The following is a 26429-nucleotide window of genomic DNA, read 5'->3' as shown; positions in this document are numbered from 1 at the left end:
ATGTGGGTGCATCGTGCAGCAGCCCTCCCTGCCTGCACCACGCTGTCTTTCTCATCCCCAAGCAGGTTTCTGCGTTTTTGATTAACTGGGAGACTGCAGTGTGAGCTGTTCCCTTAATGAACTCATCTGTTACTCTAAGGACTTAGCACTCACTTTGCTACTGGCTAATATATTGCCATTAGTGCTCTGCTTTGCTCTGGAGTTTACAGCTTGTAATAATTATGTCTAATTTTGATTTTTTTTTTTTTTTTCCCTTAAATTACTATGTGGGGTAAAAATAGACTCAGTAATTAACTCCTTCCAAAAGAGGCAGATATCAGAGTTAAAGAGGGGAAAGGAAAAAAAATAACACAGCAAGCAGCCAGCCCTGTGCAAGCAGCCCCTGGCAAACCCTCACTGCAACGTTTCTGCTTCCAGGATCGTCTGTGAAATGGGGCAGGCGCTCCCTGGGATCAGCTCCGGCCCAGTGCTTCTGTGCATCGGAGAGTGCAAGCCTGAGTTCACGGCCAAGTCGGTGCAGCACTACACATTCGTGGTGAGTTCCTTACACTGGGGGGGGCTGAGCACGTGTCTGTTGCACCAGAGGCAAACCCACGCTTTTCCAGTGCTTTCCCCGTGGCATCGCATGAGCGGCCCATCACCGAGCCGTGCTCCCGAGGTGTAAAGCTCACACAGGCCTCCAGAAGAAGCAGTGCTTAGGTAGGAGCCTCAAAGCAGGCTTTGCACGGCGTTTGCTTCCAGCTTTGCGCCTCTGAATAATGCCTTGAATTGCTGCCTCCTAGCAAAGTGGGTTGTGTGCTCAGAGCAGGACTGCTTTGCGGAGCGTGGTGTTGAGCTGTGCTCGAGGACTCCTGTACGTGTGGTCTTGTCATGGGGTTGCAGTCAGGACTCAAAATCTTCCTGTGTTCTGGGGAAGGAAGAGTAAAGAAGGAGCGTTGTTATAGGGAAGAAATCTCTGCTGTTGCTTCTTGCTGGTTTTGAAGCTGTTTGTTTGCATTTGTGGTACAGATACACAAGTATATATGGTGCAGGAGCTGATGGGACTTTGGCACAAGCACAGAAACACACAGGGGAGGACAGCCAGTGCCTGAGCCCATCTTTCTGTGGTTCAGGTATTGAGGTCCTGCTAGAAACTCCTTTTAATCACCTGCCTGTGAAACCTGAACAGATCTGGAATAGTTTGTTCTATTGGTTTATTCTTTTTTTTTGGGATGGAGGAGTTACTCAGCATCCAGATATTCAACGATTTTATTTTATTTTTTCTCCCCTCAAGGATGCCAGCTCAATGTAGGCTTCCTCTGTCTGCCTCATGAAGAGCTGTTCTTTGGTTGGGGTTCTCTGCTGGTCAGTGGGTTATTTAATTAGCATCCTTTTGATTCATAAACCTAAAGCTACAGCTGGGGTTCCTCCTATCTCTAGTTTTGTCTAAATAGGGCACTTCATCCCACCACATTGATTTTGTGCTGAGTGGAATCTATGCATGCAGTGCAATTCCAGCACAAACTGATTGACCACAATCTGTAACCCAGTGGAGAGGGAAATCAGGGCAGCCCCACCATCCTATGGGTTTGCATTTCCCCAGGGGTGCAAAACACCGGGGTGCCAGGAGCTGCTACAGCCCAAACACGATAGGGATGCGTTGAAATTACCATCCCTTGCATGGTGGTTCTGACTTTCAGCACCCTGATTATAATTTTTTTTTCCTCAGGTATCTAAAACTTTGCGGACATCATTTCCTTCTGTTACTTGGCCTCTATTTTTTCTTGCTGGCACCGCCACAAATTCCATTACAGCTGGTTTATGCCATTAAAGTCTGTAGTAAAATTGATTGGTACCTTAAAGCAGAGCTGTGTTCTGACCCTGAGAGGGTTCATGCCTTGGTGAGCTCATCTGATGCTGCAACCAGGCGGGAGCTCAGCTGTCACCATAATTACACCCATTGTACCCAGGGAAGTGGGACCTTGGAGTTACTTCAGCTCCATAAATCTGTCATAATTATCACCAAACCATGAGCTGAAGATGGAAGATTCTGACTTAGCTTTCAGCCCTTCCTGCAGTGCTGGCCTTGCCCCAGCCTTGAAGTTGCTGCAGGTTCTCAGTGTGCGTACTCAGCTCTTCTGCCTTTCCCTTGTTTAGAAGAAGAACCACCTGGAGAAGTTGTCCACAGCAGGGTGGGCTCTGTGCAGTTCAGGTGAGCACAGCAATGAGGAGCTGGGGTCACGAGTGCAGGGCAGGATGGCAAGGTGGCACTGCTGCAGTAGTACCATGGATAAGTGTTGAGTGGGATGCAGACACAGGCTGAGATGTTCTCCCTTCATCACCAGGTGTGAGCTTTGTCCCCACATCACCACCACTGATGGTTCCGTGGAGCTGGAGCTGCTGGCACTGCTGTAATGTGCTGTTTCCCATGACCATACCCTGCTTCTATAATGTAGCAAACCTTAACCATTTGTGTTCAGACATCCGTTGTGCTGTATTTGTGCTGTATTTCATTTTTGAAACCACAGAGCAAACAGCTTTATTTCTCTAAGAACAGAGGTGAAGGTAAGTACGTAATTTTGCCCAGGCTAAACTTGCAATTACATTGTAGGGATGTGATTCACTCACAGCAGGATCCAGCATTTCAGCAGCAGCTGTATCAGGTGGCCATGATGCAGCTCCATTTTGCTTTTCCATTTTAAAAGCAGAGGGTGGGATGCTGCCGGTGCGGGGATGCTGAGCTGTCCTTTTTTCTGCAGACACCAACTGTGAGCTTCCTGAGCCCCAGCCGTGGCCCTGAGTCAGGCGGGACACTGGTGACCATCACAGGGCATCACCTGGGTGCTGGCAGCCACGTCTCCGTGCTCCTGGGCAACCAGAGCTGCGCCTTCCAGGGGTAAGGGCTGGGCTGGGGGCTGTGGGTTGTGGGGCTGAGCACACAGGCACCTCAGAAATCGTAGGCGTGAAGGCTGGAAAAGATTTCTAAGATCATCAAGTCCAAATACCACTACCATTAAGTCAGGCTGTCCCCGCCATGCCCTCTAACCATGTCCCCAAGTGCCACATCTACTTGTTTCATGAGCACCTCCAGGGACCACGACCCCACCACATCCCTGGGCAGCCTGTGCCAGTGCATCAGAGCTCCTTCAGAGAAGAGATTTTTTTCCTAATATCCAGCACAAAGGGGATATCTCTCCTCTCCAAAACCATTGCAGTGAGGCAGGGCTCTGAAATTACGCAGCAGAGGAAGGATCCTCACCCGCCTCCTGCTGTGGAACGTGCACAGCCATGAGCCTCCTCTGGGATTCCCATGGCAAATTTGCTTTTTACCCAGCAGTGTAAATGCAGAGTTGACATTTGCAGGGTTTAATGGGTTTTCTTGGGCTTAGTTAAAAAAGATACAAGCAGTATACGTCTGTGTGCATCACGCACACATCCCCACGTGGGGTGTCCCCAGGTGCCCCAGTGCCACCAGCGTAGCGTCACACTGCAGGCACTCATATGCAGGACAGAGGAGACTGCTCTCCATGAAGACATTCCTTGCATTGAGCAGATGAGATCTGCATGGGGCTGCAGGACTGAGAATGCCAAGAGGACCCTTTGCTTTTTCTCTGCGCCTTGCAAACCAGGAGCTTACATGAAACGCTGTGATGTGAGAAAGGATTCTGCCTTCTAAATCCCAGCTCCGGCTTGCCAGCAGGAGCCAAGGAGGTATCTGGGAATGGAATGACCCCTGGAGGTGAAATTCTCATCTGGAAGACCTCAAGATTCATGAATAAGGGACCTGTGAAGGTGCAGCCATGGGATTGTATTGGCTCAGTCCTGCCAAGTAGCGAGGAGCAGGATGGGACCCAGGACCTGGCCTTCCCCACTTATGCTGTGGCACCAGATGAAGGAGATGGAGATCAGAAAGGGTTAGATCTGCCGAGCTCTGCAGCTGCAGACAGGCTCTCTAAGTGCTACATTTGGCAACCAGTCCACTGGCATTTCTTCCTGTGTCCAGAGCAGAGCTGCCAGATTGCATCCTCAGTGCACACAGGTGACCACTTTACCTCCAGCAGAAGCAGCCACGAGCAGAATTGGCTTTGTAACAAAATTCCATAAATATATGATTGCGTTCAGGCAACCTGCAGATACCGACCTGCAAAACCTGGAGCAGGTCTGAATTCTTGGTATGTTCTAATTACACCAGGCAAGCAGAAACTCAAACAAAGCAAGCAGCAGTGTATAAATGACACCATCTTTCTCGTGGGGTCACACTGTGCACTTTGTTTTGCTTGGACTGTTTTGTGGCAATGAACTTCAATTGTACTGGAGGGTGTGGGGGAGCCTGATTAGATGAAGCAGTTTCTAATGAGATTCACTCTAATTACAGCTTCCCCCATTCTCCCAGCTCGGATCGGAGGAGTGGGTAGATTCACCATGACGACACAATAATAGCACAGAGCTAATTAACGAGTGGCGGGGAGCTGGCAGCGGTGGGGCAGGCAGAGCTGGGGCAGAGACGTGGTGTGACTGTGCAAAGTGGGACAAAGGGATGCAGGGAGCAGGGATGGCACAGGAAAGCATCCATAGGAACAGCCAAGCGTGGTCGGTTTTGGATATTTTAGGAGTTTTCTGTTGTCTTGGTGACACTGGGTGGGTGTGCAGATGGTGCAGCACTGTGGTACCCGAGGGTGGATGTTCTCCTGAAGGAAGGTGAGGATTTGGGAGGGCCCTGGAGAGGGAGCACAGCGTAACTACAGAGACACGGGGCTGTGCTGGATGCACGTCAGTGCACACGCTGAGCTGTGTCACAGCTGCTCAGGCACCTCAGTGGTGTGTGCGGCATGGTGAAGTTGGTGATGATGGAACGGTGGTGTGCCAGGCTTTGATAGAAGTGCCATAACAGCAGTGTAACACTGAGGAGCTGCCTGTCGTCTCCCCTGTGCTGGCAGAAGAGAAGCCAAAGCTAAATGAGCCGTGGCAGCAGCATGGCCCTTCCTGCCCTCAGGGACTTGAGTTTGGGCACTGGACTCATGGGGACATGGCTCTGCCGCTTTGCACAGTGACCCTGTGGTGCTGTGGAACTCAGCAGCTCTGTCCCCAGTGCAAATCCCCAGCCCTGCAGCAGGATGGGGGAGCTCTGCCAACTGCACTGCCCAACTGCTGTGTGTTCCAGCAGCCAGCCTGTACTGTGGGGGAAGCAGATGCCCTGCCGTGCCCAGCAGCACCAAGCAGGGGTCATGCTGCGCTGGTGGGCAAACAGGAACAAAGCAGTGCTGGCAGCATGGTGCTCCCCAAACTGGGGCTTCCGTGGGCCTGTTCCGCAGCTCATGAGGCTCTATGCGTGCAGTGGGGTGGGGAGGGAAAGAATTTGGCTTTGGAGCAAGCTGCTGCATCCCATTTAAAAAGCGGCCATCTGTTTTCACACGCCCAACAGAAGGCGGCGGGTGCAGGGAGGGATGCGGGAGGCTGCAGTTTGGCACAAAACACGTGTGCCTCTCTCCTGGTGGGCAGATAAGACCTCTTCTTGCATGGAGCTCTGACCCCCTCCTGAGCCTGCTGGGCTCGGCTACTTTGTGCATCTCGGTGCACAGGACTCAGTGATGGTTCTGCCTTCGTGTGAGCTGTGGGGTGGCCCCATGGGGGCAGGGATGCTCTCTGCCCACTGACACTCCCTCTGCTCTTTTCCACGCAGGCGATCCATGAATGAGATTGTGTGCCTGTCAGCATCCTCAGCACACGGCCTGGGGCCTGTCCACGTCTCTGTGAGCATTGACCGTGCTCAACTTGAGCAGACACTGATGTTTGAATACATTGATGACCCCAAAGTGCAGAACATTGAGCCTGAGTGGAGCATCGCCAGGTAATGCAGCTCAGGGGAACTCACCTGCCCTGTGCCATTGGAAATACATGTACCACCCATGTCCTGCATCTCTCAGTGCCAAACATCTGCAACATTTGCACTGACCAAAAGTCAGATCTGAAGTTATTGAAGTAGTTGTCATTTACCATGACAATTACAGCTTATGCCTGGATTCTGGGAGCACGAATAAACCCCCGAGATGGTTTCCAACTGCTGAAGGAGTGCACAGTCGCTCATTAAAGCTTTTCGTGGCTGTGGAATAAAATAAAACCAGCAACCACGAAGAAATGGGAAAGCTGATGCTGATCAGAACGTAGTAGTTGTCCACATCAACTGGTGGGAGCTGCATGGGAATGCGATGTAAAAATTCCTGGGCTGTCCTCATCCCCTGGTATAGCTGCAATGGCTGTGCTCAGGTTCATTTCAAATTCCAGTCATTTCTTAAAGTTGGCCATGAGGAAATAAGTACCTCTCAGCAGCTCTGAGCCCACATTCAAGCTCACTTCTCGTTTTGGGTTGGATGGGTGTCAGAATGGCAAACCAACAGCATCAACCAAACAGCACAGCTCTGCTGTGGAGGTGCTGGAGGTTTTGGTGAATTTGGGCTGTGCAGCTGCAATTGACACATGAAAGGAGCAGCCTTTGGAAGTGCCAGTGGAAGGCACTTTGTGTGCTTGCTGCTCAGCAGTTCCCTCCTCACGCGCCATTCATCGCCCGCCGCCATGCGCCTTGGAAGCGCCGCTGTGTAAATCATTAAACGCCGTGACTAATTTATTGTTCTTCACATTTAGTCTCGGCTCAGTTGGTTTCTTTAGTCCCGTTTCTCGTCCTGCTGCCTTGAAGGGCTGCTGCATGGGAGAGGGCACAGCTGTGAGGAGAAAAGCTGGCTCACGTGGGCACCGCTGCCCTGCGACTCGAGATGGGCTGGCAGTCCCTGGGGTGCCAACGTCTTTGAGAGAGCAACGAGCATCCGTGTAGTCAAACACTGGCTTCCCATTCACCAGGCAACTAACGAGGGCTCTCTGGTTCCCTGCAGCGGCCACACGCCTCTGACCATCACTGGCTCCAACCTGGACATCATCCAAGAACCGCGCATCCGTGTCAAGCACAACGGCAGGGAGTCCATCAATGTGAGTAGCTGTGGGCAATGTCCCATCTGACACTGTCACCGGAACCAGTGCTTTCTGCTTGGCAAAGGCTACCTGGGGGTCTTAGCCCCACTCTTAGCAACAAGACGTGGAGACAGGAGTCACGACACACAGAAATGGTGTCTCTTCCTCCTCAGCATCCTTCCTTTCCCTGCACCTAGCTCAGCTCTGCTTGGTGATGGAAAGTCCAAGGGATCTGACTCCACCATCCCAACTGTTTCCCCTCCTTGCGCATGATGCTCCTGGTGTTTGGGGGAAGCTGGGTGTTATTTTTCACGCCTCCATCCCAGCTAGCACCAGCCAAGGCCTCTATTTAAACCATTTGTTCCACCGTTCATAAACTGCTGTGGAAAGCAATGTTCTTGTACGTTTCAAAAACAAATTGCATCTCCAGTACACTTGGAAATTATTTTGATCAAGTAAAACTGAAAAATACTGTTTCTATGCAGTGATCTTTCTGAACCTGCATTATCTTGGAAAGGGCAAGGCTGTTAGCAGCAGTTTCCCATCCCCTCTCTCCCTTCCCCCCAAAGACCTTTTCATTCTGAGCTCTTTTTAAAAACATCTCATTTTGCTGTTAGCACTTACAGTGTTACGAAAATAATTCTGAAGGCACAAAATTGAGTGAAATCTTCCACTTACGGCTGGCCCCTTGCTGCTCTGTAAGCCAGCAGCTCCTGCTGCGGGGCTGGGGGGAGCCGGGGGGTGTCTGCAGCCCCCAGGAGGTGACCTCCATGCTGCCCAGCCCCATGCTGTCAGGGGATGGCCCGTCTCCCTCTCTAACATCAGAGAGATGCCTCTAATCACCAATTTGCAGCAGAGGCCAGGTGTTCATTATAGGTCTGTTTCAAAGGCTGGTGCTGCCAGCAAGGGTGCAGCTGGGAAGGAAAGAAAGAAAAAGACCGAGTGGTTCGGTGTACAGTCCTCCACCTTTCTTCAAACATTCTCATTGTGAAGCTCTCTCTGTCTCTGCTCCAGCACTTTTGTGCTGGCTGCACGGGAAGCAAATCTTCCCAAACGATGGGTGTAAGGTGTTGAGCCCCGATTAAATACCTCCAGCAGAGCTGGAATCTACCAGAGCTTTCAGGCAGTACTTAGGGCCCAGGAGCATCGCTGTGCAGGTCGGAACCCCCCAGCATGGGGCAGTTCCCCAGCACCACTCAGAATCCCATCCACAGGTGTGTGTGGTGCTGAATGCCACAGCACTGAGCTGCCTTGCACCTGCCCTGGCCCCCGAGCCCCGGCCCACCATGGATGCCGTCGAGAGACCTGATGAGTTTGGCTTCATCTTCAACAACGTGCAGTCCCTGCGGGTCTACAACGACACAAAGTTCATCTACTACCCCAACCCCACCTTTGAGCCCCTGAGCTCCACTGGGATGCTGGAGCAGAAGCCTGGGTCACCCATCATCCTGAAGGTAAGGGAACCTCTGCTCATCCCATGGGATGGGATCGGTGCTGGGATGGGGTTGGAAGCTCCTCAAAAGCCAGCAGAGCCAAATGCGCTTTGGTGCTTCATACCTGTGTGTACTCTATGGCTCTCACCAGCAGAGCTCAGTGAGAGAAAACCCACATGCATACCATGTGGTGGTGTCACAGAATGGTTGAGATTGGAAGGGACCGTTTGGGATCATTTAGTCCAACCCCTCTGCTTCAAGCAGGTTCCTTAGAGCACATTGCCCAGGATCACATCCAGGTGGGTTTTGAGTATCTCCAGAGATGGAGACTCTGCCATCTCTCTGGGCATCCTGCTCCAGTGCTCGGTCAGTCTCAGTAAAGCCATTAAAGGTTTTTTATGCAGTGGCCATGCAGAAATCTCTAGAAGCATGCAAGGCTTCCACTCAGGGGGCCCAGAAAACAATGAGTGGGGGAGGAGTTCTGTCCCTGTTTGGATACCAGGATACACTAAGAGGAGCCCCATCGTTTGTGCCAGCAGGGAGTGGGAATGAAAAGCAGGGAAACGCACCGCATCCTTGTACAGTCTTCTCCACCTCTATTGCCAGGGCAAAAACCTGTGCCCACCCGCTTCTGGAGGAGCCAAACTCAACTACACAGTGCTGGTTGGAGAGACGCCCTGCACCGTCACCGTGTCTGAAACACAGCTGCTGTGTGAGCCACCGACCCTCAGCGGGCAGCACAAAGTGACGGTAGGCACCGACCGCTGCCATCAGAGCCCCTTCCTCCTCCTCCTTCCTGACCTGCTCAGTGCTGAGTGCAATTTCTCGTCCAAAGACTGCAGGATTTTAGATCTTTATGGCTGTCTAATTGAAAGCTTAAAATATTGATGAGGATTAGCGTGGTGAAACTTCTTATTGCCTCCTTGAGACTCACTGCCCACTGGGTAGTCAAAGGCTGTCAAAGCCTTCCAAAAAGAATAAATATTTAGGGCATTCAGCACCAGGTTCCAGCCTTTCCCTGGTAAGATGAGCTGTAGTGTGCTGCGTTCCCCTCCTGTAGAGCTGGAAGGGATTTTAGCAGTCCTTGTAGCCAGATCTGCTTTGCCAAGTGGGTAGCAGGAGGATTTGGCTTTCCCTGAGGCAGAAGGAGCCAGGAGCATCCTGCTCATCAGGATGCTTTGCTTTGGTTTTGGGCACTGCTGCTCTCCCCAGACTGAGCACTCAGCTGCAAAAGCGCTCGAGCAAAGCCCGGATGAGATTGCAATTCTGATTTATTTCTCTTTAAGTTCAGCATCCAAAAACTATTCAGTTATCACATCTGTGGCCTGGGCACATCCAAGAGAACCTGGCCTCTGTGTGCAGCCCCCCCCCTTGCTTCTCTTCCCCCCTCTCTCCATTTGCTCTGGTTTCTTGTCAGGGAAATTGTCACTGGGTCACAAACGTTCACGGGTTACAAAAGGGAGTTGAAAGCTATAAACTGAAAGTCAAATGGAGCCATCAGATAATACGAACAAAGCCCAGATAGTGAAGGGCTGGCACATTTATCATGGCTTGAAGCCTCGCTGTGCTGCAACTCTTTGTTTCTGGAGGCAATTGGTGCTGCTGCAGTCGCAGCCATGCTGTGTATCCACCACAGAAATGTATAAAACATCTGTGGCGCCTGCCCTGGATTTGGGCAGGCCCAAAGAAGCTGCTGCTTACCTCCCTGGTGCTTTGCAGGTGCGTGTCGGCGGCATCATCTTCTCCCCTGGTTCGGTGAGCATCACCTCTGACAGCCTGCTGACCCTGCCAGCCATCGTCAGCATCGCGGCCGGCGGCAGCCTGCTCCTCATCATCGTCATCATCGTGCTCATCGCCTACAAGCGCAAGTCCCGGGAGAACGACCTGACCCTCAAGAGGTTGCAGATGCAGATGGACAACCTGGAATCCCGGGTGGCACTGGAGTGCAAAGAGGGTCAGTATCACATCACCCCATACCTGGACGCTGGTCCTCCCTCCTCCATCCAGCCATTCCAGCTTCTCTCTGGGGTCTGATTCCTCTTTGGGCGCTGGGACCTCTGCTTTAATCCCCCCTGGAGCCATTCCAGTGGTCCCCACCAGAGCCATCCCCATTGCCCAACGTTGGCAATAGGGCACGTGCTCCCACAGGGAAACAGTAATGAGAGCAAGTGGCAGACACGGGCTCTGCCTGCCTAATGTGTAGAGAATAGGATTAGAGCTTGATCCTGCTTAAGCAGCGTGCCTCGGTCGTGTGGTGAGGGCTGCAGCAGCCCCAGGGTGCACTGCACAATGTGTCCCCTTCTCTAATGGCTTTTTAGGGCTCCAGAAAAGGCACAGAATGAGATGGAGAATGGGGAAGGGTCAGGCTGCAGAGAAACTGTGTGTTCTGGAAAGGAGCTTAAGTTAAAGCAAAATAAAAAAAAGTAGCTGCAAATGTTATAGTGTGAGCTCTGTCCCAATCAACAGCTGATTAGGATTAGTTCAGCTGATTTTAAAACCTTGAAAGACAAAGGATGAGATACGTTCTGGAGATGCCATTCGCTTTGGTAGGAGCACACCGTGGCTGGGGGGCAGAGACCTTCCTGAGCCAAAGGTTTCCGCTTTGTAGAATGAGCACAGGGCCACAAATACCACCCTGACATCCACATTGAAGTTCTGTTCTGGGAGGAAGAAAAATTCCTCCCTGAGCTTGCACAGGCACTTTCTGCTTGGATTTGATCTGCATCGGATTTGATTATTTTGGCAACTGTTGGTAGGAGAAGAAAGGAGAATAAGGGAGGCACCAGGTTATTGAAAAGAGATCCTCATCTCTGTCTGCAGCCTTTTTAAAAGTGTTTCAGGTGCACAGACACAGGTGTGAACTGCATACAAATTCATTAGCATCTTTTGTTCCTGGCATCTGTTCTCTGCAGTGTGCTCGCTCCCAGCAAGGGTGAGGGTCTGCATGAGCTCCGTGAAGGCTCTGCTCTGCACCCACTGCTGCATGCTCTCTGAGCCAGTGTTGCATTGCATTTCTCCTTTTTCTGTTCTCCCCAAACAGCTTTTGCAGAGCTGCAGACAGACATCAACGAGTTAACCAGTGACCTGGACCGTTCTGGCATCCCATACCTCGACTACCGGACGTATGCCATGAGGGTCCTCTTCCCTGGCATTGAGGACCACCCCGTGCTGCGGGAGCTGGAGGTAACGGGTGGGCAGTGATCTCCTCCCCCAGCCCTGTTAGGAACCATGGGGCCAGCAGGATGAACCCCGAGCTCATTGTAGCCAAGAGCTTGGCATTATATCTTCATCACGCACTGCTTGGTTCCTCTCCTCCAGTTTGGATACTGGTTTGGGAATTGCTCTAGCCCAGCAGCAAATGATGCTGGATGAATTCCTGGTGTCCTTTTAGATGCTTCTCAGCCCAGGAATCCTCCTGCTGCTGTTCCATGGCATGCCCACAGGAGGGCAAGCACAGTGCCTAGGTGTGGGCTGCCTCTGGCTGTGCTGTCAGTGAGTGCCCTCGTTCCTCTCAGGGCTTTACTGAGGTCCCACTGCTCTGTGCACTCATGCAAGGGCTCTTCAGTACTCAACCACTAAATCTGGCTCCTTCCCAAGGGGCCACCATTTGCTGCCTTTGGACCCACATCTCCATGCCCTGAGTTTCCCAGTCCCACCCACTGTTGCTGCTGCCATCACTATATAAGCTCTAGCAAATAAATATGAATGCTTCGTATTTGTTTTTTTCCGCACGAAAAATAGAACTGCAGAAGTGATAAATGTGTTGCCAATTACACAGTTGCTTGATTATGTAACATCAGTAAAACCAATACATAATTCTCCAAGATGTTTGGTAAAGAGCGGCTTAACGCTGCTCATCCATTTGTAATGAATTACTTGAGTCTGGAATTGGCTGAAAGCCTCAATTTTTTACACTTGCCCCATAGTAAAGCAATAATCAAAACTGGTATTTAATTCACTTCTAAGAGTGCCACTTTTTGTGGAGAACAAGCAAAATTACTCATTGTTTGTAGGGCTGTTGGCTGTAGAGTGTAACCCAGGGCAGTGGGGAAGTGCCCCAGTGGGTGTCCCATGGGGTGGGACAGCAGCATCACCCCTTTGTCATCACCCCACTCTTCATCACTTCTGGGCAGTGCTGTGGGTCCCATCAGCTAGGTCTGAAACCAAAGGTTCCAGCGCACGTGGTGCCTTCCAGTCTTCTTCCCTCCTGATGGCTGCTCTCTGCCACAGGTCCAAGGGAACGGGCAGCAGAGCGTGGAGAAAGCCCTGAAGCTCTTCGCTCAGCTGATCAACAACAAAGTCTTCCTGCTGACCTTCATCCGCACGCTGGAGCTGCAGCGCAGCTTCTCCATGCGCGACCGCGGCAACGTGGCCTCGCTCATCATGACGGGGCTGCAGGGCCGGCTGGAATACGCCACTGATGTGCTGAAGCAGCTGCTGTCCGACCTCATCGAGAAGAACCTGGAGAACAAGAACCACCCCAAGCTGCTGCTGCGCAGGTAGCGGGAGGGCTGGCGCTGCCGTGTGCTGGGTGCTCTCGTGGTGATGGTTAAAAACCAGATGGGAAAACGAAGCCGTTGGGGTGGCAATGCGTGGGGAGCCAGCAGGGAAGGGCAGGATGCTCATCCACTCATCCACACCCTGCTCGTGTCGTCCCACATCCCATTGAGTGCTGCCCGTAGTGCCCCGCTGGCACCTTGCAGCCAAGGGAAATGGGACGATTTCACAGCCCCAGGAAAAATGCAGGGATTGCTCCAACCATCATGAATATACTTGACAGGAAATTGCTTTAAGACTGGCTGTGTTTGCAGAGGCAATAACTCATCTCGGGAAAGGAAGCCGTCTTAATTTCCCCCGTGGTTTGGTGCGTCGCTGGGAAGGCACCTTCTGCCTCAGCCATCCCTCGTGGCTCTTTGTGGTGCTCCTGAAAGACAGGGATGGCACTGGGGGTCGTTCCCTCCCATCTCCTCCCGCCCATCCCCAGATGGGAGAGAGAACTGTGCTGGCAGCAGGACGGCTCTGCTCACTTACTGTGGGTTAGCTCTTAAAACTCTCCTCCTAAACCCGCGCCTGGCACAGGGAAACCAAATGAATGCAGAAAGCAAAAATTTGCTTTTAATTTGTGTCTTCTCGCCCCGCTCCTTAATCGTCAACAAACAGCCACAAAGCAAGGCACTGCGTGCTTTTATTTATTGAGCTCTCTCGTGGCAGTCGTTGCCAATCAGCGCTCAGTTCTCCCTCTCTTTCTTCTTCGTTTTTCCCCTCTCGCTTTCCTCCACTGTGACCCCTCATGGGAGACAGCAAAAAAGTTGACATTAAATCAAATGGCGGCTCTGGTTCCTGGCACAGACAGCAGGCAGCAGCTGAGAGACCCAGATACAGCAGGGAAAATGAGTAGAATACATATTGATTTTGGGGTTCTCTGGGCTCTTTTTGTTTAGCTTTGCTTGCTTCCCAGTGCCAGAACTGGGCACCAGAGCCATCCCACAAAGCACCCAGCTGGATCTGTAGCTTGCTAGTAGTGCTAATCCGCACCCTGGCCAATTATTAGTCTAATATTCTATTAACAAAGTAGTTTATTAAATCAGTATTCGTCCCAAACGCATGATTTTCACTCTGTGTTTTAATCCTTTTCTTGGCTACGTCACTGCCTCTGCATTTTCTGTGGCTCGTGGCAGGCTGGCACGGCAGTGTGCTGCTGGTGCTCCTCCTTAATTGGGCAGTGGAAGTGATTTAAACAGGCGAGCAGTGCGCGTGTCAATTTGCAGGATGAGTTTTTAGGCAGTTAATCAATTCAGGCTGGAATTCTTTGGGGATCTGCAGACATTTTCGCAAATTCCTGGCAGATGTTGTGATCCTAAGAGATGATAGATAACGTAACCCCAGGTCTTTTTTGCAGACTGGTGTCAGTTTTTGTTTGTTGAAATCTGTGGCTCCTTTTTTGCACTTGATCTGTCTGACTTTGTGATCAAACCCTGTTGGCTTTTTTTTTTTTTTTCATTAAATGCCAGCATCCCCAAACACGCTGGGTGCTGTATAAATGCATACTAAGATGCAGTCCCTAATTCAAGTCAGCAGAGCAGTCAGGGAAGAGCAGGGAAAACGGGTCAGGAGCAGGATGGGACCCACAGAGCTTTGCTGTACCTGCTGCAATACTGCACCAGGGCCGTGCTGCTGGGCAGCACTGGAGGCACAGCGTCCCTGTCCCAGGAAAAGAAACAGGGTCCTGCAGAGCCAGCATTAAAAGCTATCATTAGGAGCTATTGTATTGAAATTAAAGATAATCTTGGGCACAATGTGGGGAGAGGACGCTGGGTGGGACCGAGGATAAAGCTGCAATTTTCCTGCCATTGTCACTCTGCTGTCCCTGATTGCCAGCCCAGTGCAAATCCCAGTGATTTACCGCGCCAGGCTGTAATTTGCACCACGTGCACAGAGCTGAGTGTCCCCAGGCTCCCTGTTCCCTGTCAGGGCTCTGATGGGCTGTCAGCTGGGGATGAGCTGCCTGCATCGTGCTGCCTGCGTGCGCTGGGAGCTGTGCTGAGTGGTGGTGTTGCTGCTGTGGGGAGCAGGATGCTCCTCTCCTCCTGTCTCTGGCCATTCCTGTTTCCTGAGGTTGGTTTGTGCGAGGGTTTGGTTTTGTTGGTAATGTGCCTCTCCTCCTCCTGGCTTTCCTAGGACAGAGTCGGTGGCTGAGAAGATGCTGACGAATTGGTTTGCTTTCCTCCTCCACAAATTTCTCAAGGTAAGGAGGGATGGAGCGGAGCACAGCTGCTTTGCTCTCCCACCTGCATGGGGCAAATCTGAGCTTGAAAACAATCTCATGGAATCAAGTTTTTGTTGCTTTCCTTGAGCACTGCTGAAATGCTCTCTCTGGGAGAAGGTTTTCTGCTCTTCTGTTTAACGTTCCCTGGCTTTGGCTGCACCAAGTATCACCCAGCTGTGTCCTCTGGAGTACTCCAGGCTGTGCCCCTCTGGAGGGCTCACACCTCTTTAAGCACCTCCAATGCTGCACTTCCATAGTTTTGCAATTTAATTTTGGTTTTGGAAGCTCCCCCAGAGTTTACTTCATGGGAGCGAACAATGAGATCAAGATCTCAGATTCCCATTTTACAGCCCTATAGATTCAGTAGAGCTTTACCAAGCCAAGCACAACAACCATCAAGCAACAGTTTTGGCTGTGCTCTGCCAGAGCTGCTGGGGGGCTGAGCCCGATTGCACATGTGCTAATGATTAAGGCAACGGGGCTGTGCCTCTGCTGCAATTAATCATGTGCAAGATCTGTCCGTGGGCCAGCAGCCCTGGTGGAGCTGCACTTCACCCCTGGGTTGATTTCGCCACCGGTCTCTTTGTGCAGGAATGTGCCGGAGAGCCACTCTTCATGCTGTACTGTGCCATCAAGCAGCAGATGGAGAAGGGTCCAATTGATGCCATCACGGGGGAAGCCCGCTATTCGCTCAGCGAGGACAAGCTGATCCGGCAGCAGATTGAGTACAAGACCCTGGTGAGTGAATGCTGGGGGAGAGCTGGGTTGCTGCTGTCCTCCCCGTTGGGCATGAGCCATGCTGACCTCCAGGCCCGCCATGGGAGCGCTGCCATGAGCAGTGCAGTAAAGTCCATTGAAGAGTGTCCCTAGCTGGTAGCTTGGGGTTGTGCCCAACTCGTAGGTACCAATATCCTATTTGGTCCACTGTCCTTCCTCCAGCAAAGGAAAATCAACATATGAGGACTGCTATCTTAATTATTTATATAGATATATGCAGCAGCAATGAGGCAAATAGAGATGCAGGGTTTTACCATGAGGGTTGCTTGTTGTGCAGACACTTATTCTAATAAGGTCGTTAAGGTTGGAAAACACCTCTAAGGCCGTCCAGTCCAACCATCAATCAATCCATCACCACTCAACTGTGTTCCTATTGTTCTGCTTCTGTGTGGAGCCCTTAAGGGAATGGTGTGCTTCTCCTTTCTTCCCAGATCCTGAACTGTGTGAATCCGGACAACGAGAACAGTCCAGAGATCCCTGTGAAGGTGCTGAACTGTGATACCATCACCCAGGTCAAAGAGAAAATCCTTGATGCGGTGTACAAGAACGTCCCCTATTCCCAGCGACCGAGAGCTGTCGACATGGACTTGGGTAGGGGCTCGATGCCTTCTCTGGGCGTCCCTCTTTACCTGTTGAGCATTTCTGTAGGCTCTTTGGGTTAGCCAAGTGGATGAGCCCATAGATGTCCCCACTCTGACCAATGCATCCATCGCTTTTGCCTTGCAGAGTGGCGGCAGGGCCGCATCGCACGCGTGGTGCTGCAGGATGAAGACATCACCACCAAGATTGAAGGCGACTGGAAGCGACTGAACACCTTGCTACACTACCAGGTGAGAGCAGGCCTGGGTAGGCAGCTCCCAGAAGGCTGCCATGATGAAGGAACAGAAAGGCAGAAATTTAATTTCCAGGCAGACGGAGAGGTCACATTTGCATGAGAAACCTGAGTGGTTCAATGTGCTTCTGCATTAGACAGGAAAGCAACCTTGACATGGATCTTAAAGAACCTAGCAGGGTTGAAAATTGGCTAAATTAAAGCTGCTAGCCATGCTTGTAAGACAGAGCAAGGGGAGGGCTGAGCCTGTAGGGCTGCAGGAGGGCACAGAACGGAAGGCAGCAGGGACAAGAGAGGGGATTCTGCTTTCCAAATCCCAGAGCTTTCCAAGTCAGCTCACAGCAGTCCTGCTACCAACACCATATAAACCAATCCTCCAGCCTGAAGGTTTGTGCATCCAGCTTACCATGGGAGATGAATTCTGTTGTTTTTAACGTCGGCTCCACCTGGCAGTTGCAAGGGATTATCCAGCATGCAGGGAAGCAGTGAGGCTTCGTGATCTTTAGAAGTCAGCTGAGGAAGTCACCAGTGAAATTCATGTTCTGATGTGAGCTGGGTGCTAAGGGAGGGACCATCTTCATTTTGGTGCATCCAAATCCAAGCCATAAGTTTGGCCTTAAAATAAACAAAATCCTGACAGCACTCACAGCACCGCAGCTATTCCTGCCACTTGAGTGTCAGCTTTGCTCTGGAACAAAGTGGAAGTTTGCTGCCAAGTACCTAAATAGGCAGCAGTCACACATGGCTCTGGCCACAGCTCCGTGCAGCCCGAATGGAGCTGTTTCAGCCATGAAACAAAGCCAAGTTCTCTGCACTGCAATAGGAATCTCGCCGAGGCAGAGCTTCTGCCAAAAACAAACAGCAGCAATTTTTATTTTTTTTCCTTTTGGTATTTCTACCATTTTATTCTTTTTGTTTTTTTTTTTTTTCTGTTCCAGTAATAAATGTTTTTATTAGGTATCAGAAATACAGATGCTCCAGGGCTGCACAGTAAAACAAACATGTTGGGCAAAGGCACTGCTTAGAAGGGGGTATAAAATCAGTGCTGCCTCCGGCTCTGCTCTCTGGTTGCTTAAGCCAGGATTGTTGGGGTGCAGAAAATGCATGGCACAGAGCATGGAGAGCTGCAGGGCAGCAGGGAAGGGTGAGTAGCATGCAGCACATCTGTGCTTTGAGCTGCAGGAGGGGGATGGAGGTTGTCATTGGTTTCTGGAGGACTGGAGAGATGATTTCTAGATTTATATACGTACATATTTCATTTTCTACATGTTTAGGCTGGTAAAAAAAACAACCCACTATATATCTGCCACAATTGGCAAAATGTACTCTTTGTGGGATGCAAAAGCCAGGTTGGATTTAAAAGGGTATTTTCACCTCTGTAATATTTTCAAACCACTTTATAGAATTATATAGAGAGCTGTAGGCCTGCTGCTTATTTCTTCATCTTTATAATAGGCGTATGGGTTAAATAGGTGTAGTGCTTTGCTAAAGTTCTCTCTGGAGCTTTTGAACCACGTTGTATTACATTTATGCAGTGTCCTTTTGGTTTGTGCATATTAAACCTCATGGGAGAATCCCGCCCTGTGTGGCTCTACTGAAGAAAAATGAAACCCTGAATTTAATATTGAATGATTTACAGTGGCTCGTGCAGGGTTAACTAGGAGGCAGCAGAGCATGAGTAGCTGTCAGGTACCGGGAGCCTGGAAGGGCTGAGAGATTAGAAAACTGTTTTAAATGACAAATTAGAAGCAGAGAGGGAAGGAGCGTGCAGAAATGAGGATATGGCCGTGGAGCTGCTGGGGCTGCATCTTGCTGGGAGGTGGCACGGAGGTGGCAGCCCAGCTCCATCTTTCCTCTCCTGAAGGCATATTGTGCAGCAGGTTTCCAGCTGGGGGAAGGAAGAATCAGAATATTTCTGAAGTTAGGTTTAATGGCAGTGTGGCAGCAGCAGAATAAAGTGGAAAAGGAGCTTGTGTTCCGTATGACACTGCTCTGTACGTCAGCATTTTTGGCTGAGCCATTGCACCCTGGGTTCAATCAGTGGGAGTGCTCAGGGCATGGGAACCTATGCTGTCCTCACCCCGGGCTGCATCCCAGTGCTCAGCTTCCGAGGTGGAGCTGAGCTGAAGTGGCAGCTAATGACACCCCTGGATAATAATATGGCCACTGATTGTTCCTTCCATTGACTTAATAAATTGAATGGAATGAGGCAGGAGCAGCGGAGGAAATAAGAAAGGTGCTGGGAGTGCTTTGCTCAGAAATATCTCACCTCTTTGCTGTGGAACACAAGTGGCTGTTATTTCCACTCTCGTTAGCAATAATAACAACGCCCATTTGCCTGAAACTTCATTGTAATGCACAGCAGGGCCGTGGTGCAGGAGCTGTGCTGCAGGCAGTGCTGGGTGCAGAGATTCCCATGAGACCCACAGGTCCTTAATTAACAGAAATGTGTTAAGAAACACCCAGTGGCTGTTGGATTTATAGGGAGGATAAAATTAAACATGGCTACTAAAGTCTGCCATAACCAAACCTTGTTAGCACTAATGTTCATTTATGGTTGGACTTCCCAGCATTTAATTCCCTCTCTGGTGCAGCAGAGGGATGGACGATTTAATACCCCTGAAAGATGGCTGTATGACATGCTGGGCTGTAAATCAAACTTCTAAAGTTCATAAAAATTGTTAAAATAAAAAATGGTTTAATAGGAATGTTTTATGGCCCATAACATTATCACGGCTGTTTTATTCCCTCTGCATTGTTACTTAAATTGGATCACAACAGTTCTTGAGATTCTCATTTTTATTGCATAAAACGCAATCTTAAATCAGAATGACCAAAGCAATCTTCAGTCTGTCCCTTGATTTATCACTGCTTTCCTTTGATCTCTGCTCCTAAGGGTCTGACCCAGCATGGGGCTCAACACCGGAAGCCCAGGGCTGCCAGCAAGACCTTTCTCCTTGACCCAAGGCACCAAGCGTGGTGCCATCAGCTTTGTGCCAACCTGAGCCCCAAGCATTTCTGTTGTCTGCATTGTCTGGCTCACCTCTTCTCTCTCCCCTCCCCAGGTGTCAGACCGCTCTGTCGTGGCTCTTGTCCCCAAGCAGACCTCCTCCTACAACATCCCTGCCTCCGCCAGCATCTCCCGCACGTCCATCAGCAGATACGGTGAGGAGCAGAGCTGCTTTAAGCAAGGATGTGTCCTGGTGGGTGTAGGGGCTGCCTTGGGTGAGGGCAGCACCTGAAAGAATCAGGTGCAAAAAAAGCAGCAGCTTGCCCCAAAGGACTGCAGCACGCTGTCAAAAAGGAAACCGCATTTGTGTGCCAAACAGAAAAATGTGCTTGGCTGCTGGCTTTTTGCAAAGGCTTTTCCATCTGTGAGCAGAACAGCAGAAAGGAGCAGAGAGTTTGGAACTAGACGATCTTTTAAGGTACCTTCCAACCTCAGCCATTCTATGAGTCTACGAATCTGAGGGGGGGAAAAGGAAGCACCAAGGAGCACATCATGAGCAGCCCTTGGGAACGTGGGTCTGGGGAAGGTCCTGGGAATGGCTTTTGGCTCAGAGGGTGCTGCACCTGGAACCATAGAATCATTAAGGTGGTAAAGAACTCTGAGATCATCAAGTCCAGCCATCAACCACAGCACCTTTCTGCAAAGAGAGCAGAGTGTGTTCTCCTTGTAAGCAGGGCTGCAGGGGAGGGAAAAAATAACAATTCCTTCATCTATTCTTCCTGTAAGTGGAGGATCCCACCATCTCAGCTAATGGGTCAGAAATGGTAACAGCAGTGTGAACTCGATGCGCTAGCATTCGCGCTCCTGGGAATTGGTTATTTGCATAATAGCATGGTTAAGGCACTTTGCAGATGGTCCCTAAAGACTCCACGGTCTGAATAAATGAGCCTGCTAGGTGCCAGGTGTGCATTTATAGCTCTAAATCCACAATAATGGTAATAATATACTTTCATAAAAGGCAGCGGTGGCAAAATCTCTGGCGCGCTGATCTCTTATTATCTTGCATTGTGCAGAGCGTTCTGCAGAAGAGGGGGCTCCTGGCAAACCCGTCTCCCTGTCCTGGTTATAGCTCCCCAAACAATTTATTCTCTCAAACTGGGCATCCTTGTTGCAGGAAAGCCCTTAGTCAGGCTTCCTGGTCCAGAACGTTTCTGCTGGGCAGCACCACACAACTGGAGCCCACTGCTTTGGCCCTGCAGGGGATGGAAAAACCAAAGCCAGGTCACACCACGGAGTCCTCAGGGCTCATCGATCTCTGCCACGTGAAAAAGCCTTTGTGAGCCACCAATATGAATTATCATTCCTCACGTTAAGATTAATACTTCTAATTGCGCCGACAGAATTTAAATGAGATACTTATTTACTTTCCCCATTATATATCAGTACAGAGCTACGCTTAAAAATAGAATTACTAGATGTTTCCTTAGCCGTCCCCCTGTCTGTCTCCTTAATTATATCAGTTGGAGTACTCATTTATCTAAGCCCTAATCAGGGATGAAAATCTAGCTAGTTTTGTAATGAGCTGCACACTTCCCCTGGCTGATTTATGATTGATCTCCTTCCTCTTCCTGGGAAGGGCAAGCAGCAAAAGGCTCAACTTAGGAAAACACATGAGGTTCCCACAGAACAAAGGAATTCAGTGAGAGTACAAAAATGAGCAGTGCATGACTCATGATGGCCTCAGCGAGTTGTTAGCACCTTGTCTTGGCTCACAGAAGATGATGTCCAGGGGAGCACATTGCTTGGGAAGTTCCATGTCCCTCATCCCTTCTTGGTCTCCATGCCAGTAGGGTAGATCCCATTGCCTCTGCTCCTTGCTTCTACGAGGCTCTGTGATCAGAGTCCATCTCTGGTTGCTCTAAGAAAGCCTCAGGAAGAACCATTTCTTCTGCACCTACTGTGCAGAATATTGGTACTGGGAGTAGATGGTGTTGCATGCATGAGCTGGGAGTCATGGGGCATCCTGCATGGAGCTGTTGTGTTGCAGCTAAGGGATGAAAATGCAGGGGGAGGAGCCTCACATCTGAGTGCAGAAGGAGAAAGCATCAGGCTGGGGGACTCTGTGGTTGGTGAAGACCAACATGTGCTTTGTTTATAAGTACACGGCCTATTTTGGCAAATGCTTCTATTTTGTACGGTATTGCATTCCACTGCCCTGCAAAAAAATCAGAGCAGATGATTCTGGCGTTAACAAGAGCAGTGCCATCGCCGAGCAGAGGCAGGCAGATGGAAGGAGGCATTCCACTGAGCGTGCCCTCTCCTCTCACACTCAGATTCCACCTTCCGTTACACCGGCAGCCCTGACAGCCTGCGCTCCCGAGCCCCCATGATCACCCCAGACCTGGAGAGTGGTGTCAAAGTCTGGCACCTGGTGAAAAACCATGACCACGGTGACCAGAAGGAGGGGGACCGGGGCAGCAAGATGGTGTCCGAGATCTACCTGACAAGGCTGCTGGCTACAAAGGTAAATGGTGTGCTAAGCTTGCCTGGGAGATGCCCAGGAAGGGATGTCCATGTGGTCACTGGGGATCCTCAGCCCCCTGTCATGCTCTGGGGGTTCATTTCCATAGAACCATTGAGCTGCTTGGGTTGGAAGGGACCTCAAACATCAACCAGTTCCAACCCTCAAATTTACCCCTGAGCTTATGAATGTTTCCCCCTTATCAGCAGTGCAAACCCAGTTTCTAAACTTAGCTGTTTAAATAGCTGTTTGCCCAGAGAGGCTGTGGATGCCCCGTCCTTGGAGATGTTCAAGGCCAGGTTGGATGGGGCCCTGGGCAACCTGGTCTAGTATTAAATGTAGAGGTTGGTGGCCCTGCCTGTGGCAGGGGGGTTGGAACTTCATGATCCTTGATGTCCCTTCCAGCCCTGGCCATACTGTGATTTGGTGAAATAACAATAAAGCAACTTAACCAAGCTCACTTTCCTTTCAATGGTATAAAAAACCCATATGCTTTACTGTAGGATACAGACAAGCCCCCAAAATTGGAGTACTTACGCAACAGCAGTTTCTAACATCAAACCCAAATTAGCAACCACCAAGCAGGCGTATCCCAAAATATCCCCCACAAAAAAAAAATACCCATACCCAAAAAACAAAAGCTGCCATGCTGCTCCCATCAGGGCACGCTGCAGAAGTTTGTGGATGACCTCTTTGAGACGCTGTTCAGCACGGTGCACCGCGGCAGCGCGCTCCCCTTGGCCATCAAGTACATGTTTGACTTCTTGGACGAGCAGGCAGATAAGCACGGCATCCACGACACAGATGTACGGCACACGTGGAAGAGCAATTGGTAAGATGTGGCTGTTGTGGTGGGGGAAAAAGAGATGGGAGAGGTGGCAGAAGGGCTGGAGCAACACGGTGCTGTAGCCCCAGTGCGTAAATGCAGCACGGAGCCGTGCAGACCTCTTCACTAGCACTGCTGTCCCACACGGATGGGGCTCTGGGTGCCAATCCTGAGCCACGAGCTTAGCCTTCCCCAAACAATGGAGCTATTACAGCTCTGCTCTTCTGTTATTTTAGGATTAAAAGCTCTGTGGGTTGGAAATTTACCTCTGCAAGAGAGGGGGGAAAAAAAAACCCACAACAAATGGCTGTTCCCTGAAGACTTTGTGCATTCCCCCAAGTCCCGCATGGCTTTAAAAGCCTCTAATCACTGCGTCTGCAAAAGCTGCCTTCCCTGCTAAGGCAGTGGGGAGCAAAAAACAATTTATTGAAAGCATCAGAAGGAGTTATTAGGATAAAAACGTTTGAATTGCAAATAGAGATGAGTCTTCTTGAAGCAGTGACAAAGAAAGTATCATGGGGTGGGGGTTTCTGTGCTGGCACCACTGGGGGCTCTGACCCACTTGTGAGCTCTGACCCTGCAGGGCAGTGTCCTGATAGCTGCAGGATTGCTGGGGAATGGAGCAGAGCAGCAATGCCAGAATTTTTCTGGAGAGTGGGGAGAGGCGTAGGCTGCCGGAGGAGGTCAGAGCAGAAGGAGCTGCAGGACAGAGCTGATGCGATGGAGGGGAGGGCGTGGGCACTGCAGAGTGCAGCTGAGCTGCTGGCCCGCAGCGCAGCAAGAGTTAAGGCTGCAGCCCTCTGTGCATAGCTGGATGGAGAGAGCCAAGACTTGAAAGGTAATAGAAAGCAGCAGCTGCTTTTTTGATCCTGCTGTACAGCCAAAGAAAAAAGGAATAATAATTCCCCTTTGATTGTGAAGGCCTTGGGATTTGGGGACAAAGCAGATGATGGGCACAGAGGTGACCACACATCCCCAGGCTCAGCCCCACTCCTCGGCCACCACAGAGGGAACACACAGCACAGGAAGGATCTGTTCAGGTTTTTCTTAACATCCAGTTTTGTTTCTTGGTTTCCCTGCAGCCTCCCTCTCCGCTTCTGGGTGAACGTGATCAAAAACCCACAGTTCGTCTTTGACATCCACAAAGGCAGCATCACGGATGCCTGCCTCTCGGTTGTGGCTCAGACCTTCATGGACTCATGCTCCACCTCCGAGCACCGCCTGGGCAAGGATTCCCCATCCAACAAGCTGCTGTACGCCAAGGACATCCCCAGTTACAAGAGCTGGGTGGAGAGGTAGGAGCTGGGCGAAGAGGTTGGAGTCATAGCATCCCAGTGATAAGATCCCAAGGAGAAGAGGGGGTATTTTATCCTCCCTGCTCCTCACCGAGCCTTTGGTCCCTGCAGGTATTATGCAGACATTGCCAAGCTGCCAGCCATCAGCGACCAGGACATGAACGCATACCTGGCTGAGCAGTCACGTCTGCATTCAACTGAGTTCAACATGCTGAGTGCACTCAACGAGATCTATTCCTACGTCAGCAAATACAGCGAGGAGGTGGGTGCCCGTGGGAAGGGGGCATGGGGACATTCCCCTCATTGCAGCATGGCTGTAGCTTGTATGGCTGCTGCCCACATCTGTTCTGTTTGTGCGCAGTGAGGCTGAGGTCCTGCTCTGCAGCATTTGTCCCAGGAGAACTGATAGCTGAAATATTGGGTGAGCTACTTAATTCCTCAGCCTTGGCACAGTGCATCTCGCTCCTAAATGCAGTAAAAAAAATCATCGTGACCCAGTGAAACTCCCCCTGAATGTCCCTGTCCTGTGGGAGCAGCATAGTACAAATCCCTGGTGCATTGGTGCTCACTCCTGTTTGCACAGAATTCTTGGCAGCCTGAGCTCCTTTAATGAATGCTTCACTTGAAACCAAGTTCTCACCATCTGTTCCACCCCTTCATTTCAGTGCAAGAAGAACCTATTTTGCAATTGTGTCCATTAAAAGGAAGGGTTTTGTCGTTTTAATTGCATGTATGCATTTGTGATACAATACTGTAGCTTTTTTCCAATTAGATTTTAAAATCCCATAACTTTCATGCTAAATGAGACGAGGAATGTGGAGCCTGAGGTACAGGGCTCTGCACTGAGCAGCCCAGCAAGCAGAGGAGCACGGCTGGGTGCTCACTGCACTGCTTCACCATTTGTTACTGAAGAATTATATTCCACTACAGAACTATTAGAGTGAGACTGAGGGATTTGTTATCAGTGGAGAACCTCAGAAGCTACACATCCTAAGGAAGTGTTGGCCATACTGCTCCATCCCAGTTTCTGTCGCTGTCAACTACTCCTGAGGAAACACGGGGCATTTTGGTACTCTGGGAACGTTCCCATGCCATCCTAGGGACCTGATCTATCTGGTGTTTTTCACAGGCTCTTTCTGTCCCTTGAACCACATCAATGCTCCACGTTACCCGCGCCTTCCTACCCTGCAGTCCTGCCCACCCTTTGCTCTCTCACTGATTTCTTTCTCTTTTTCTTTCTGTGTCAGCTCATTGGGGCTTTGGAGCAGGACGAACAGGCACGGAGGCAGCGTCTGGCATACAAAGTAGAGCAACTCATTGGTGCCATGTCCATTGAGAGCTGAAGGAAGGCTGCAGTGCACACGGACAGCGAGGGGCAAAAGCATGGCACGGACGCCTGGGGATTCAGAGGGAGAACAAGTAGAAAGGCACTGCACACCCCAACAACCATGCTCGTCAAGGGGAGCAGGGATGGCCCAGGGGCTGGCTGCGCTCAAAATCACATGGGATCTGGTTTGAAAAGGCAGAAAGATCAAGAAGACAAAGCACCGCAATCAGCGTTAACTCAAGGTGGATCACTTCTTCATGGAAAGGTAGAACCTGCAACGTCTGGATGTGTCCATGACTGCTGCTTTGCATGAAAATCGTCTGATGTATATTAGGAAATAAAACTTTATTTAAAGGTGTTTTTAGAAAAAAAAAAGGGAAAAAAAAGAAAGAAAAAATAAAATAAAAAGGAAAAAAAAAAAGAAAACAGAACAAAACTCACAAAAGCCACAGAGATTACCTTGGCAGCCAGGTTCGGTCCTGATCCCATCCTCACCATGCCCCGAGGATGTGCTCAGGCATCTGCAAATGGACTCTTACACCAACTGGAAAGTCTGGAAGACAGCAGTCTTGTTGGGATCTTATAAAAAATATGAGCACAAGTTTGCACCACACCTATCCACACAAGCAAAATAGCAGCTTAGCCAGAAATAGTTCAGTGGCTGAGTAACCCGTAGGCACTAGAAGGAAATTGTTGTGAATTGCAAAACCATCCAATCGTCCAACTTGTCTTGAAATCCAGCTTTATCTATGTATTTATATAG

At 50.4% G+C, this 26429-nt stretch overlaps 1 protein-coding gene across 1 annotated transcript in view; it reads left to right on the top strand.

Annotated features, from left to right (window-relative positions):
* PLXNA2 (plexin A2) overlaps positions 1-26029 on the top strand; it is a 45183-nt gene extending 19154 nt beyond the window's left edge. Inside the window, 19 exon segments of the mRNA XM_019623223.2 lie at positions 418-535; positions 2739-2875; positions 5660-5827; positions 6864-6957; positions 8154-8393; positions 8979-9122; positions 10092-10326; positions 11413-11555; positions 12603-12871; positions 15051-15117; positions 15730-15876; positions 16347-16506; positions 16642-16745; positions 19813-19912; positions 22031-22221; positions 22881-23050; positions 24127-24339; positions 24451-24601; positions 25587-26029. Of these exon segments, the coding sequence (XP_019478768.1) occupies positions 418-535; positions 2739-2875; positions 5660-5827; positions 6864-6957; positions 8154-8393; positions 8979-9122; positions 10092-10326; positions 11413-11555; positions 12603-12871; positions 15051-15117; positions 15730-15876; positions 16347-16506; positions 16642-16745; positions 19813-19912; positions 22031-22221; positions 22881-23050; positions 24127-24339; positions 24451-24601; positions 25587-25682 (2947 nt within the window). The 3' untranslated portion in view covers positions 25683-26029.
* The last annotated feature ends 400 nt before the right edge of the window (positions 26030-26429 follow it).

The sequence above is a fragment of the Meleagris gallopavo genome, chromosome 28 (assembly GCF_000146605.3).
Source record: "Meleagris gallopavo isolate NT-WF06-2002-E0010 breed Aviagen turkey brand Nicholas breeding stock chromosome 28, Turkey_5.1, whole genome shotgun sequence".
NCBI classification, from domain to species: Eukaryota; Metazoa; Chordata; class Aves; order Galliformes; family Phasianidae; genus Meleagris; species Meleagris gallopavo.
Note: the sequence above shows the minus strand (reverse complement) of the source record. Positions and strands in the feature narration are given on the sequence as shown.